We start from the raw sequence: 16913 nt of genomic DNA, 5'->3' as shown, positions 1-16913 counted from the left end.
TATACTCATTAAAAATGTCTTTCGTCTACGTTAAATCAAGTATTAAACGTCATTGTCTATTTTTATTTAAATGTTTGATCATTTTATTCATATTTCAGAGCGTCTTCAGAATAGGGTAAAAACAAAAAGTAAATGTAAACGTTTGTAAGGCTCCTATAAGGTCATTCATATCAAAAAATAAAACGCAAATACTTTGAACAGGTCAGTGTCCTATCTTAATAAATTTCTTTCTATTCTTACTCCTAGTTACGATATAAAATTAGCTAATACTGAAAATGCTTATTTTTTATTAAATAACCTAACTACGCTATTTTGACATCAAACATAAATCAAGATTACCTAACGAATTTCCTATCAATGGTAAACAAAATATGTTGTATAAAACTGATTGTGTAACGAAGTATTCTGGATGCCCTTGACCAAAACCGTCGTAAAGAGTCACTAATATTGGGAGTAGGGTCATTGCTTTAAAGACGTATTTCGATCAATAAATGAATTGGAAATATATACAAATCAACTTAAATAGCACAAAATAACAACAAAAGTCATACCTGCTGCGTTAACACATTACTGTTGACACGTAAAAGTGCCCGTTTGGGCACCTTGCAGACTACGGCGGCCGCCATGTTGCTTGTTACCACGGTTCTAAAAGGTCAGTAGATACCCCTCATTTATGAAATATGCATAGTTTCTTATACTCATTAAAAATGTCTTTCGTCTACGTTAAATCAAGTATTAAACGTCATTGTCTATTTTTATTTAAATGTTTGATCATTTTATTCATATTTCAGAGCGTCTTCAGAATAGGGTAAAAACAAAAAGTAAATGTAAACGTTTGTAAGGCTCCTATAAGGTCATATTGCGAATCGACAGTTTCAAAGCGCTCAATCGACACTGAGTGTATACAAATCATGACGGAGAGGTGAACACCGGCGCTGTACCTTATTTTGTTACATCCGTGTCTAAGTTTTGGTAAATGATGCAAAATTAGTTAAACTTTTAAACCATGATCGGCTGTTCAGCCACCTTTCAAACATCTGGGTAGATCGGGTTGTAGCCGGTACCGGGTTCGAACCCCTGTCTGTCTGATCGTACATTTCCCATCGATCTTGCATGTCAATGATTCACTCTAGACAGTGACTAGTTGGGTTGCATTTGGACCCAGTAGGCCTAATATGAATTTAAGGCTAAGCCTCAGAAGAGCGTAGCTACATGTAAAAAAGTAAATATAGTTAGGATTATAACCCCAGAACGAAATTTAAAAAAAAAAACTGTTCCAACTTGTAGTCCCATTATTGATTTTTATTAAATTCTTAATATTTAGCAATATTATATTGACAGTCGTCATATACAGGTAAGAAAGAAATATTCAACTGGAACAGTAAAATTTCATTCGATCTTGTTTCTCACAAAGGCGGAAAACTTCTGCTAGGGATCAAACTCTGGACCTCTGGATTACCAGTCTGAGGCAAAACCGATCGAGCAAAAGAGAAGTTCTCCCTAGCCGAGCGATATATTGCAGCTAATATTGACCAGAGTTACATACTCCCCCTCCAGGAAACAACTTTTCCTCAAGTTTCCAGGGGGTCAGAACGATTCTTTCGCAGGTATCGTGAAGTATCATTCCAGAGTCCCTACATGGACGCCAATGTAACAGGGTGCAGGATTTACAATAAATTTAATACCTGCCTCTGCTAGGAATTGAACTCGGAACCTCTGGATTCCTAGTCTGACCCACAACGAGAAAAGAGAAATTCTCCATAGCCGAGCGATATATTGCAGCTAAGTATCGACTATAGAGTTGCAATATATTGTTATCTATCAAAAATGCGCAGGAATATGTGCTGTCATCTTTTGCACAAAACTTCCTGACATCATGGCTGATGGTGCCATGCACTTGAAAACACACAGACAGTATATCATTTTGACCAGTGCATTTATTGTGCTGTTCTTGTCTTTGGGTAGTTATCAAAAAGTACTTACTGTAATTTCAAAGTGTATCCTGATGACACATTTTGTCTATAGAGAAAATTTCAAATCTCGTTTTGCTGATAATAAGAATCAAAACATGGCTGCCTGCATGGAGGCGCAAGACTTTTTCCACGAGACACGATTTCAAAGTCCAAGGGGCACTGGAATGTGTTGGAATTTATATGCTCACATTTGTGTTATGGTTAGTAGATCTACTACTAGAGCCTAGAGCTGCGTTCTTACGAAATGTTATAATTATTTATGTAGCAACATGAAAGTCAAACTTTTAAACACCTTTTAAAAAAAACAAATGGTTCCAGGGGCCTGTGCTATGGCGAAATTAAAGTTGCTCAGGATAGGTGCATGTCAGGGTTGTAGTTTTAAGTTGAGTTTATTTATCAACAGGATCTGAATAGAGATCTTCTTCACCAGTCTCAAAATCAATAACAATAATATATTAAATAGTACAATGTACACGAAAGTGATGTTACTAATAAGCCTTTAAATTATTTCTGATCAAATGTAATTTTGGGCAAAGCCTAGAGGAGACCCGACGACAATCTGAACTCTGATTTCTTTTCAAGTGTTACTTTTTGGCCTTTTGCACCGCTAATTGTGTGCATTGAATGCTAGAAACCATTTTTATATTCAAATCCTAGCCTTGATGAATTACTGACATTAAATGCATAACCAGAAAAACATTGCATAGAACATTTTTACTTTCACTTTATCCAAAAATGTGTGACGGCACCTACATATATCTCAATGTCATTCTCCATTGCCAGGCAGAAAATTCCCAAGTGGTAGTGTCCCATCATTCAAACGGCTACTAAGTTGAGATTAAGGACTAAATGTAAATGTAAGATTCTGTTAATAATCCCGTTTGAAGGTTTACCATTCTGTATATTTTGTAATCACGCGTGAGTGTGACTTTGAAAGTGGGCTTGTATAACACTATATCTTGTCTTGATTTCAAGTTCAAGTTTTTCAACTCTACATATATTGATGATTTACATAATGTTAATGTTACTGAGACACCTCTACCACAAGAATTTGCTTCAGCCCATTCAAGCTCTTTATAATTATAAAGGCGTTCCTGATTCTCCCTATGCTTGTTTTCTAGTCTGTTTTTTGAAAACGTTTATATTTGGTGCTAAACAACATTTTTGGAAAGCATTTTCCATATTTTCACAATCACAATACTTATATTAAGCAATAATTTACATACAACCTAAAAAGTATTTTTTCCAGAAAAAGAAAGGAAGAGGTTTTTGTTGAAATGTCCACATTAAATTCACTTTCATTCGTGATTCATTAGATACATGTATTAACTGTGTATTAAATGTATTGGAAAGTTCTTTCATATAATTGAATACCAGTACTAATGAATATTGTACTCTGATCATGCGTGCATGAAATCTAAAGAACCCAAATCTGTTTACAGTTCTTTTGTATTTTTCAGACTAAACAGCTATGGGTATTCTTTCCGATCCACAAAAACGACAGAAAATTGTTGCTGTCATCGCCAACTACAACAATAAGCTATGTTTTGTCTGCTATGTAGCAGGTGTTGCCTGGTTTCTGGCTCTGGCATATCCTCCAATGAATGCTAAAAATTACTTCTCAGAAAATGCTCTTTTACCAGGTACGGCATGTAATAAGCTGGGTCCAGTAATGTAAGAATATTTGCTATATTGATATTAATATGAATATAGGTGAAAATATATTCCTGGACTGCATTTAATTTTTTGTCCAAGTAAGTACCAAAGGTAGTGGTTTATTTATCAGATTTAGTAATATATTGTTTGTTACATATATTATTCCCTATATTTTTAAAAGATTTTTTTGTTTCAGCTTTTTACGAGTCTTGTCTGAAATTTCATGATCTAAATGAATTATTAGATCTAAATCCATAAAAGGATTTGACTTAAAAGTTCTCATATTTATAATTTGGACATTTTATCTCATATAATTTTATCTTCCAGCTTGTATAGATTTTAATTTACGCAAGAGAAAGTCAATAAAACCTTAGGTTAAACTTACTACTACCTAATTAAAACAGCAACATATTTTTATTTTCTTTAATAATATATGGTAATAATGATATGTGTGTATGTTCACATCTACCACACACATACAGTATTAGGCTTTAGGCATGCCTGATAGTAGAACATACTCTGGATCTAGTGCCTGATTTGATATGTTAACTTTCCTAGAATTTTGATACGGCACTGCAACATTTATTTTGTTTGAAACAGTTAATTAAATCTTCTCTGTTTAGTTAATTTGATAAAGTTCAGCAAGATATTTTTTATGCCCAGGTCTTGTGGAAAATGAGTTTTATTCAAGTGCTGATATCAAGGCATATATCGATGAGTATAAAGCTCAACTGAAGAAAGATGTGAGGTGAGAATTTTGTGAAGAAATTATTTAGTATGAATAATTGTTATCAGTTGGCATTTATCGACTTATGAATACCAACTGAGAAGGCTGATAGCATAAAGCATGTTAGGGCCATGCTACAGCCAATGATATCCATTTGGTCTCCTAGAAACAAAACATTTCAGATTTCCTCAAGCAGTTTTGTATAATTGCTTCTAAGAAAAGAGTTATATAATAAAAAAAAAAAAACATTTTCATAAATGAATTCTTTCCGTCAAGACAAAAAAGATTATTTGAATAATTTCATGTATTTGATCTTTTAACTTGACATATTGATTGACTGAAAAATAAAAAACAACTAGACTTGAGAAAGACAACTAAAAATCATATTTGATGGTCCTGATGTATATTTTTACCTGATAAAAGTTGTTGGTGTTAAACAATAAAACCGTACATTTCTATTGTTTTGTGTTTTAAAGGAAGGTACCCAGAGAATGGGTGTATGACCAGTTACGATCCTTGGGTCTGGACACCTACATACAAAACTACAGTATTCGCTATCCTCTCGGGATCACCAAAGATAAGGTAAATACTGCTGTTAATCAAGGGAATAGCCATATGTTAAAGTATGAGGCAGGAAGTTTATTTGTCCCTCCGTCCAGCAGGGATAGGGGATGTGTTGTATTGTTAATTTGTTAGGGTTTGTTTGTTGTTTATTCTTCCTCTGGCATGCCTTTGTTATGAAACTAGCCTTGTTTAGACTCTATACACTATACTTTACTGAATTCATTTACACCAAAATATACTAAGCATTGTGACAAAAATTCTGGCTTTTACAGATTACTTATTGTTTTTTAGTTTATGTACAAAAAACCTGTTTTGTATGTCAGGCAGTAAAATGTTGAATTATTTTATTGCAGACTGTCCCAGGACAGAATGTGTATGCCATTTTGCGTGCCCCTCGGGCTAGCAGTAACGAGGCCCTTGTGATGTCATCCCCTCTAAGGGCAAAAGAGTCTGACTTAACCTCTACTACAGGAGGTATCGCAGTTATGCTGGCAATGGCACGGTTCTTCAGGCGTAAGAAAATGAAAGATTTCTTTTTCTGTCAATAACCATTACCCTGTGTGTTATCTTCATATACAACAAGGACCATAACTCAGGCATAACTCTTTACTCATTAGTTTTCTCGGGAATAGCCCTGAACTTTATCTAGACTCAAAGTGGTTAAATAAATGTACTAAAATCTTACAACATCTTGACATTACAATTAATTTGAGGGCAAGAGAAGCAGACAACAATTTTGGAGGGCCATATGGGTTTCTTGAATCAGATCCATATCATAAAGGCTGTTTTCAATATACAGTTTCTTGATTATTTTCAGAGAAGACTTACTGGGCTAAAGATATCATCTTCTTGCTAACCGACCATGAGCAGATTGGTATCCAAGCCTGGCTGGATGGCTACCATGACATAAAAGCAGATTGTAAGGTCACAGATTGCATTCAAAAAGTTGAAATATTTTTTGTCAATATTTACATATGATAAGACAAACTGATGCAACAAGTTATCATAGAAGTGAATGACAAAAATGTAGAAAAATAAAAAAAAATAAAAACATTTTGTAAAAATCCCAATTTGAGTAGATTTTATGAAATAATATTTTTACAGTGCCAGAAAATAGAATATGCTGGTCAATTTGGTAAAAAATGTCAGGTTCATTTATAGTCATCATGCACCGTCCATCGTCATTCACAGTCAGCTGTGCGTAAGGCCCAAATACTCAAATTTGGCCAGTAACATGCTAAGATGAAGGGCTACCAAAGTTGTGACAATGAATGACCTTGACCTACTTTCAAGGTCACAGGGGTCAAATAGGCTAAAAATTTTGAACGACTTCTTCTAACTAATCGAAAGGTCCAGGGTAAAGGCCTGTGGCCTGGATGAAGGGCTACCAAAGTTGTGAAAATGAATTACAACCTACTTTTAAGATCACAGGGGTCAAATAGGCTAAAACCTTTGAATGGCAACTTAAAGAAAGGTCCAGGGTTTTCATATTTAAAAGCCAGTAGCATTCTGAGATAAAGGGCTACCAAAAAAATAATGACCTACTTTCAAGTCAAGAATATTCTTAAATCTTGAGTTTTGAACTTCTTCTCGAATCCTACCCATGCAATTTGGCTCAACTTGCCTAAACTGATCCTGACATTGTCCTGACAAAGTGTTGTTATTTTTCGGGTCGATCAAATTCAAGGGGCCACTCAAATAGGCTAAAACCTTGAATGACTCTCCTAACTTAAAGAAAGGTCCAGGGTTTTCATATTTAAAAGCCAGTAGCATTCTGAGATAAAGGGCTACCAAAGTTGTGAAAATAAATGACCTACTTTCAAGGTCAAGAATATTCTTAAATCTTGAGTTTTGAACTTCTTCTCAAATCCTACCCATGCAATTTGGCTCAAACTTGCCTAAACTGATCCTGACATTGTCCTGACAAAGTGTTGTTATTTTTCGGGTCGATCCAAATTCAAGATGGCCACCACAGCCACTCTTTTGAAAACACTTTTCTTAAGTTCTACTGAAGCGATTTTGCTGAAACTTGCATGAAATGAGCCTGACATAATCTTGACAAAGTGTTGTTACATCTCTGGTTGATGATGGCTACCATGCATGAGCACAGGGACCTGACATGAAAATTTTTAACTAATAGTTTATATTGATATTATAGTATCAAGGGTATGAACTCGGCGGTCGAGAAAAACGGACCTATTTTTTTAAAACCGTGATTATTTTAATAAATGGGTTCTATACAACATTGACGGATATCTTACCTTAAAGAGAAATAATTAATCTTTCCATCGAGTGCTTGATGAACAAAATTGGCCAAGTATTGACGAAGTTATGGCTTGATGAGTCGGGAAATTTACGAAAAATATGCTAGGTAGACATTTCCCTGTCCGGTCGAAATGTCGTCTCGGCTCTAATGGGTACCTCAAAAACCAAGCCAAAATCACAAAATCTACGCTTGTGGTGGTAAACAGTACCCATAACTGTGTTCATCCACAATCTCCTTTGGAGGTGTCATGACCCGTACTTTGTAGAAACTCCATTTAAACATCATGTAGCTCACTTACTTTAACCGTCACCGCCATGTTCATTTTTCTCTCGGAACGCTTCTCGACTTTACATATCGTGACTACATTATGCAAATTATGTTATGTTGTGCTTGTCGGTAAACTGGAGAAGCGTTCCGAAGAACAAATGAACATGGCGGTGACGGTTAAAGTAAGTGAGCTACACAATGCTACACACTGTTAGCTTAAAAAAAGTCGTGCCAGGTCCCTGTGTGCATGAGGGCACCATATCTAATTAATTTCCTATAGGAATATTGCCAAGGTAGTCAGATGACCGTGAAAGCTGTTTGGCGTCTTGTTCTAATATTTCATATGAACCGATTCACAACTCTTTTTTCAGGGCTTGTTCATTAAATTCAATGATGATTGAAACCTGTCAGGACGTAATAAAATTTTGTGTAGTTTGAGGACGTAGTAAGATTTTATTTAATTCTTTGGTATATTCAGATATACAGCCCGGAGAGTTGATGGGACGCAGTGGACAAATCCAGGCTGCCCTCAATCTGGAGATTCCTCATGGAAATATACAAAAATACAACATAAAAATTGAGGGACTTAATGGCCAACTTCCCAATCTTGATTTCTTCAACCTGGTAGTGAGGCTGTGTAAGAGGGAAGGTGTGGAGGCCACACTTCATAAACAGGTACAACAGAACTTAATTAGGGCCCAAAAATTGGTTTCTAACCTTTTTTTACAGAACAACTGCAGTCTACATTTGGCTTGTGGTTTTAGTGGATTACTTATTGCTATATTATCTATTTTAAATAGCTTTGAAATTTTCAGTCAAAATAGTTACAACTTGCATCAACTTCACTTCTTTTAGTCTTAATTTTACATTTTTGAAATGATTACATATTTGTGGGATGTAAAAGCATGGTCGCTTGTCACGTAAGACAGGGAGTCCCTGAAAACAGACCAGTTATATAGCTAATTGCGTTAGGGAGGGGGGGTCTCAAGTAAGGTCACATAAGACAGAGAGTTGCTACATACAGGGAGTTGCTCAGACAGTCTTGACTATATATTTAAATTTATTATTTTGATAGTGATAGATACTTGAATAATAGCATACAGGTACATAAATTACTCTAAGGCATCAACAATCAGAATGAAGGAAGTATAGAATTTTGAGAATTTCAAGTTGTCAAATGGGCCAAAATTTACTTGGTTACTCTCTTGTTAATAGAGGCGGCCAGAGGTGATCTTTGTTGTTCTCAAACAGCTGATTTGTTTTATAATGTTTTTCAGTCCGACCCATATCTGTGGGACACACTTCAGGGCTACCAGAGTTCTCTAAGTAACATGATGCAGATGATGTGGACACAGGCTAGTGGAATCAGCTCTGGTAACCATGGACTCTTCCTCCGCTATCACATTGAGGCTCTGACAATAGAGGGCATAGCTTCAAAGAAAGGTCAATCTAGAGGTCACGAGCAAGCTGGAAGGTAAACATATAATTGTGTTTGGTACATAGATGCTTGAATTGAAAGAATGAATCTAAACAGGAGAATCAATGTTCAATTGATTATATAATTATAGTATAGCATAACTGAAAAATATAGAGATAAAAATTCTGTACACTGTGTATTCATGTTGTAACATTTTGCCTATAGAACATAAATTATAAAAAATATTTAGACATATTCATCCATACAAATTAGTTTTCTATATTGTACAGGGACCTAATACAATAACTAGTATTAAAAACAAGTCTATGAATATTAATAATTTATTTCAGGGTGATTGAAGGCGTATTTAGAAGTCTGAATAATCTACTAGAACGGTTCCATCAGTCGTTTTTCTTCTACATTCTACCTACAACATCAACATACATCTCTATTGGAATCTACATGCCACCCTTTGGATTGATTTGTGCTGCAGGACTCATCAAAATATCCTTTTTATCATGCTGAGCCAGTAAATCATATTCCGAATTTGCATATTACAGAGTTATCTGCACTTGCGGGTAGGTATTAATTGTGACGTCATGTGTTTGGGAGCGCAACGTCATACGTTTCTGAGAAAATGACATGAATTTCGCTCACAAAATAATGACGTAACAATCGATACCTACCCGCAAGGGAGCTAACTCTGCAATATGCAAGGACGGAATAGCCAACGATATGTCACAATTTCCCTGGTTGAAATAGATTTACCCTTGAAAGTATTATCTAACTAAAAATTTAATTTTCTAGTTTTAGATCCACATCGGGTAAATTTTAACTCATACAAACAACCAGCTATATAGAATTTTAACAGAATCTAGTTCTGTTTTTAAATCACTATCAATAACATGATATCAAATGATTTACTTGTATCATACAAAAACTTGAATTTTCATCATAAATCAATGTTTGAGAGAAAATGAATATTTAATTTCAAGTATCACAAAAGACAGGATCAAAATCAGTATTTTGTATCATGAAATTTAGATTCATAGTATATAATATAAATGATCGTAATTTGGTATCATTGGTAGTTTTGATGTTATTTTCCTGACTGTGACCTAAGCTATTGCCTTGTGGGTATCACTCATTGATCGTGACAGCAAACTTCAGGAAACAGAAGATAAAGATACCTCGGAGGAGAAGGATAATGGAGATAATGAAACAAAGGAGGAGAGTGAGAATAAAGGGGACTCGCAGGAAGAGGAAGAAGGGGATTCAGAGGAGAGAATGAAGGAGGAGTTACTGAGAAGTCTCAAAGAGAGTCTGGAGGGGGGAGACACCAGTGGTCTGGATGCAGATAAACAACAACAGTTACAGGACCTCCTGGATGATGTGGCGGTGAGATAAAAAAATCAGTTCGAGTTTTATGGCCCTTTGTGCTCTTTTTTGTATGATTGCCTTAGCATCCTTCAGTTTCTTTCCAAATTCATATACTACTACAGGAAGCAATTCTGTCCTTGCAAGTAGGTATTGATTGTGACGTCACATGTTTTTGAGCTTAACTTCATACTATTGGAGGAAAAAATTTGAATTTTGCTCACAAAATAATGAATACCTACCCGCAGGGGAGGTAACTATGTGAAATAGCAAAGAGAATGTTTTTGAACATATATCATGTAATTGGTGGTCAATATTTTCACATGAAAGTATAACTCAGATGCTAAATATGTGGTAATGTGTCTTGTAGATATATGCGTTTTAATACTAGCTTTCAGTATATCTTTGTACGGTAGTGGTACAACATCTCACAATCAAAATTAAAACTTTTGATTTTTTTAATAAGCATATCAAAATTTACTTTGATATATGAGAATGTTAGTAATTGTTACATTTTGGTATCATAATGTGACTATACAGTAAAACAAGTATATATTGAATATTTTTACATGGTTGTTACAGGGTCATTAAGGCTCCTTTACAACGTCTGTAATATGTGTATAATGAATTATGCGTATAATGTTGTGATTTTGTTGGTCCGTAGAGGTTCCTTATAACCATGTTTTACTGTATTTTTGTGCTTTACTATGTTTTACTCCTGTAAGAGCCCCATTTAAACGTTTCTGTTTTCCCCTGTAGGAGCCCCCGACTGGCTTACTGTCAATCCTTCCATTGATCCTGATTTCTCTGTTGATGGGGATCTTATCCTACACTGGCCCGGAGTTCATCACTAGTGTGGCACCGCCTATTCGTATGAAGATTGATGACGTCATCACGTTTGGTCTCATGGCATTATTCACAGCTTCACTGCTGTTTCCTAGAATGATTGGCAGGTTTGTATATATAAAGTATACATGCTATATTAGAAAATATCTCAAGTCATGTAGGGAGTGAGATGGGTTAAGATGGAACTTTTATCCGTTGTCCTCTTTAAAGGGCCGATTGGCAACTGCAATGTACCTTGGTGCATACTATACATTACTGTATTTTAGTATTCAAAGCATGCAAAAACTACATTGATGAACTTGTATTTCTTGGAAAGAAGTGTAGAGATATCAATCCAGCAGGACATCAACGGTGGCTTTACCAGGAATTGTGATATCAAACTTAGAATATTTTTTAAAAAAAACTTTGATGTGCTGAAATGTTAGATAATTAAAACATGATTGTATTTTGATGATTATTTGATTGACAGTATTTTGCCTTGCTGGTCTTTTTACAGGAAGTCAGAACATGCCAAGAACCTTGCGTTTGACTGGGAGCTGTTGAAGAGTCTGGCGCTGATATTCCAGGCCCTCATCCTGTTTTCTATCTCGCTGATGAATATCTCCCTGGCATTCTTCTTATCTGTGATTCTAGTTCCTGTCACTGTTATAGTACAGCCTACACATAGCAGGTAATGTCATTATAGTAACCTTACACATCATAGCAGGTAATGTCATTATAGTAACCTTACACATCATAGCAGGTAATGTCATTATAGTAACCCTACACACCCCAGGTAATGTCATTATAGTAACCCTACACACCCCAGGTAATGTCATTATAGTAACCCTACACACCCCAGGTAATGTCATTATAGTAACCCTACACACAGCAGGTAATGTCATTATAGTAACCCTACACACCCCAGGTAATGTCATTATAGTAACCCTACACACCCCAGGTAATGTCATTATAGTAACCCTACACACCCCAGGTAATGTCATTATAGTAACCCTACACACCCCAGCACATAATGTCATTTTAGTAACCCTACACATCAAAGCACATAATGTAATTATAGTATAGTACCCTACACACAGCAAGAAATGTCATTAAAGTAACCCTACACACAGCAAGTAACGTCATTATAGTAACCATAAACACAGCAGGTACTGCCATTATAGTAACCCTACACACAGCAAGTAACGTCATTATAGTAACCCTACACACAGCAAGTAATGTCATTATAGTAACCCTACACACAGCAGGTAATGTCATTATAGTAACCCTACACACAGCAGGTAATGTCATTATAGTAACCCTACACACAGCAAGTAATGTCATTATAGTAACCCTACACACAGCAAGTAACGTCATTATAGTAACCCTACACACAGCAAGTAACGTCATTATAGTAACCCTACACACAGCAAGTAACGTCATTATAGTAATCCTACACACAGAAGGTAACGTCATTATAGTAACCCTACACACAGAAGGTAACGTCATTATAGTAACCCTACACACAGAAGGTAATGTCATTATAGTAATCCTACACACAGAAGGTAATGTCATTATAGTAATCCTACACACAGAAGGTAATGTCATTATAGTAACCCTACACACAGAAGGTAATGTCATTATAGTAATCCTACACACAGAAGGTAATGTCATTATAGTAATCCTACACACAGAAGGTAATGTCATTATAGTAATCCTACACACAGAAGGTAATGTCATTATAGTAATCCTACACACAGAAGGTAACGTCATTATAGTAATCCTACACACAGAAGGTAACGTCATTATAGTAACCCTACACACAGAAGGTAATGTCATTATAGTAATCCTACACACAGAAGGTAATGTCATTATAGTAATCCTACACACAGAAGGTAATGTCATTATAGTAATCCTACACACAGAAGGTAATGTCAATATAGTAAAACCCAAACCACACAGCAGATAATGTCATTATAGTAATCCTACACACAGAAGGTAATGTCAATATAGTAACCCAAACACACAACAAGGTTTTGTCATATAGTAATAATCTTCACACACAGCTGGTTATGTCATTAACGTAATCTGACGCATAGCAGGTAATGTCATTATAGTAACCCTCTGCTCAGCAGGTAATGTCATTATAGTAACCCTCTGCTCAGCAGGTAATGTCATTATAGTAACCCTACACACAGCAGGTAATGTCATTATAGTAACCCTCTGCTCAGCAGGTAATGTCATTATAGCACCCTTACACACAGCAGGAAATGTCATTGTAGTAACCCTACACACAGCAGGTAATGTTAGTGTAACCCTACACGCAGCAAGCAATGCAATTATTATAACCCTACACACAGCAGGTAATGTCATTATAGTAACCATACACACTCCAGGTAATGTCATTATAGTAACCCTATGTTCAGCAGGTAATGTCTTTATAGTTACCCTACACACAGCAGGTAATGTTATTATAGTAACCCTAAAAACAGCAGATAATGTCATTATAGTAACCCTACACTTAGAAGATAATGTCTTTTTAATAACTCTACACACAGCAGGTAATGTCATTATATTAACCCTATACACAGCAGGTAATGTCATTATAGTATCGAACCCTATACTTAGAAGATAATGTCATTATAGTATCTAACCCTACACTTAGAAGATAATGTCATTTTAGTAACACTACACACAGCAGGTAATGTCATTATAGTAACCCTACACACAGCAGGTAATGTCATTATAGTATCTAACCCTACACACAGCAGATAATGTCATTATAGTATCTAACCCTACACTTAGAAGATAATGTCATTTTAGTAACACTACACACAGCAGGTAATGTCATTATAGTAACCCTACACATAGCATATTCCTGTCCACTTGACAGACCCATGTAAGATTTTATTATTCCTTCTATTTTGTTGAGAAATGTTGATGTTATGAAAATAACAGATTTTACGGTAACTAGGATCAGTAATTTAATCTTGCAGGTTATTTAGAATGTGAGTGAAAGTTTAATTCTGTTGTCTTTTGTAGGTTTATCAACCTGATCCAGAAAGCCGTTGTTTTATTAGTGTCTCCTGCGTCCATGGTTCTGGCAGCAGCTACAATTTCCTGTATCGGAGAGAAGTCCTCCTTCCTGGAGTTAGCCGGTCTGTCCTGGGATACAACCAAACATGGACTGCTGTTAACTGTCATTGATAATTATTTCTTCTCCAGTTGGATGTATCCATTCTTCAGTCTGCTTGTCCTTCCTAATTGGCTATTTTTCTGGGGCATTGTACATTGTCAGCTCCCAAAACCTACAGTATAATCAACATTACCACCATTCCATAAACTTAATATTGTACTTCACAATTCTCATTTCAAATTCCATTTATTACTTGTGATGCCTTTAAAATTCAAGTAGAGTTTGCGATGTTGTATTTAGGTCACCCACACAAAGTGCTAGTGAACCCGCACACTGCCTCCGTCCACTAGTTTGGCATTAGAATTAGTTCTTCACAATATCCGAGGCAAAGGGATAAAGTATTATAGATAATGTAGATGTATGGTGTGAAATAGTATTTTAACAATTCTGGCTGATTTCAGTAATCTCGTGAAGTCCTCTGGGAAACTTTAAAGGATGACTGTACTGTAAACAAACGTTCTGTTGAGGCCACTCACTTTTGCGGTTTTGATTTCAATATAAAATCACAAAGATTAACTTTCATAGATTAAAGTATCAAATTATCAGTATAGGTAAGATAGAAGATAATTCCCAGAGATAATCTTTCATGAATTTACTTAAATCACAAAATTCACGAAAAGTATTCAAGATGTTGTACACAGTATTTGATCATGAATTTATTACATTTTGATAACAACATTTGTTATGTATTTGTAACAAATTGATGGGTTAAGAATAAAAAGTCAAATTAATGACCTTGGTCAACTCTTAAAATATTAGGCCAAATTAAATAATATTTCTTAAGTATTTTCTCATTACTTGGCGTTAAAAGGACCTATTATTAAAATGAATATAAAGAGGAGATCTGATAGTAGATACATATCTTTGGAGGCTTGTAAGAAAAAATTCATGTGAGATACAGGCATAATGTGCCTCTTGTTATATGAGAAAAGTTATGTGAGATACACGTGCATGGACTCTTTATATGGATGATAAAATCCTAAATAAGCAACAGATCTTTTGGGTTTCTTGAAGCATCAAATCATGGCGGAATAAAACAATTTTATACAAATGTTGAGGTGTTTGTACATGAACTTTGTCATGTGATGCTGTTTGTTGACAAGACTGAATTAGTGAGAATGTTGGTAATATGTGTACAATTTGTAGACACATGTGTTGAGTATATGAAAAATTATTAAGTAAAGAATATTTAACCAGGACAGGAGAGGCTGAGAATTTTATACTGACAGGTTCAGTTAACACCATACAATATCTCTGTATTTCTGTTTTATTTTTTTTATTTATTTTTTTTGTGTGTGTGTGATTACTATTCACCAAACTTTTTGACGTTAGACTCTAAATGTCTATCAATTGATTAAGAACTTGATAAAGTAGTGAATTCATGACTTTAGAGAATTGAGAGTGTAGAACCATTGTTTGTTGATTGTTCTTGTTTCATTTTGATAATTATTGTGCAATACTTACGGTAGAGATAATGTGACATTAAATTTAATTTCCATGGTAACATAATGGTGTAACATATACATGGTGCCATATATCAATTTATTTTATAATTCTTTACAAAAGATGTATGATTTCAAAATTTCGAAAAAATTATATCAATTTAGTTGATGACTCAGACTAGCCTTTTTGGGTGCATAATTTGCTTGTTTTAGGTATGCTGCAACCAATCGTACAAGAAAAAAAATCTGCCACGATTGTGTGTAAAATCATATTGAACTATCATATTGTACAATAAAACCATGTCACCTGTCACCGTTTGTAATATATATCCTACTGTCAGTCGGGATAAAATAATTGTAACTTTAATAATTTTCAAGATGTTTTTGTCAAAATTATGATTTATCAGACCTTTGGCTAGTTTTCTATAAGGAAATTATACCTATCTGTAAGATTTCACAAAAGAACATTTTGATCAATTTAATGTATTTCTTGCATGATTTATCATCCATGATTGTGTTCAGTTTAAAACTAGTCAAATCATGTGTAAATTTGGTATGTGATACAGAATCTCTCTGTTACCAGGAGTTTTTATAGCACATTGTAGTAATAATAGTCATTGTTATCTCCCTTTGGATATATTTTCAAATAGTTACACATACTCCAATCAGTATTATAGTGACTACTGTTTCACAGTATGATATGCAAATCAATGAGCAGGGGAGATAATTATGTCTTGTTATGAGTCAGAGCAAGTTCATACAAATCACAGAGAACTCTATCAGACAGAATGATGTTGTTATGTATATGTGTAATATTTTGATAGATACGTACACTTTTTTTTATTTAACATTGATTAATAGATATTTTCTTATGAACACCAAGTGTCTGTTTTCATTTGTTTTGTTTACCTTCAAACAGGATCTTCTTTATTTATCTTGTTCTCAACCTCCAGAGACTACTAATCCGTTATCATCTATCAAATACATTGTACTGACATATTGAAAAAAGGGAAGTAACTGTTATATATCAGAATGCACTTGTATTACCATTTCAGTTTTGGGACTTATGTGGGGACCACTGAAGAGAATGATTAGTTATAAGTCAGAATACCACAAAAAAGGTTAAGGGTTTACCATCTTCAAATGACTTGACCTTGAACACCATTCAATTTCACAGAGGTCAATTAAGTTAATATCTTTAAA

The 16913-nt window shown here is 34.8% G+C and overlaps 1 protein-coding gene across 1 annotated transcript; it reads left to right on the top strand.

Moving 5' to 3' along the window:
- Positions 1 to 823: 823 nt before the first annotated feature.
- On the top strand, positions 824 to 16586 carry LOC138315233 (glycosylphosphatidylinositol anchor attachment 1 protein-like). Its single transcript, XM_069256093.1, has 13 exons — positions 824 to 972; positions 3434 to 3616; positions 4293 to 4377; positions 4833 to 4938; positions 5274 to 5433; positions 5738 to 5839; positions 7932 to 8128; positions 8731 to 8927; positions 9221 to 9372; positions 9991 to 10268; positions 11007 to 11200; positions 11590 to 11763; positions 14115 to 16586. The coding sequence occupies exons 2-13, from the start codon at positions 3445 to 3447 to the stop codon at positions 14389 to 14391; spliced, it is 2094 nt and encodes a 697-aa protein (XP_069112194.1). The 5' UTR covers positions 824 to 972; positions 3434 to 3444; the 3' UTR covers positions 14392 to 16586.
- Positions 16587 to 16913: the final 327 nt, after the last annotated feature.

This window comes from Argopecten irradians, chromosome 2 (genome assembly GCF_041381155.1).
Source record: "Argopecten irradians isolate NY chromosome 2, Ai_NY, whole genome shotgun sequence".
Taxonomy (NCBI): Eukaryota; Metazoa; Mollusca; class Bivalvia; order Pectinida; family Pectinidae; genus Argopecten; species Argopecten irradians.
Note: the sequence above shows the minus strand (reverse complement) of the source record. Positions and strands in the feature narration are given on the sequence as shown.

Coding starts and splice junctions, on each gene's coding strand:
- LOC138315233 (XM_069256093.1), top strand. CDS start 3,445: ATGGGTATTCTTTCCGATCCACAAAAACGACAGAAAATTGTTGCTGTC. Junction 5,840..7,931: donor CCATGACATAAAAGCAGATT/GTAAGGTCACAG, acceptor TGGTATATTCAG/ATATACAGCCCGGAGAGTTG. Junction 9,373..9,990: donor TTGTGCTGCAGGACTCATCA/AAATATCCTTTT, acceptor TGACTGTGACCT/AAGCTATTGCCTTGTGGGTA.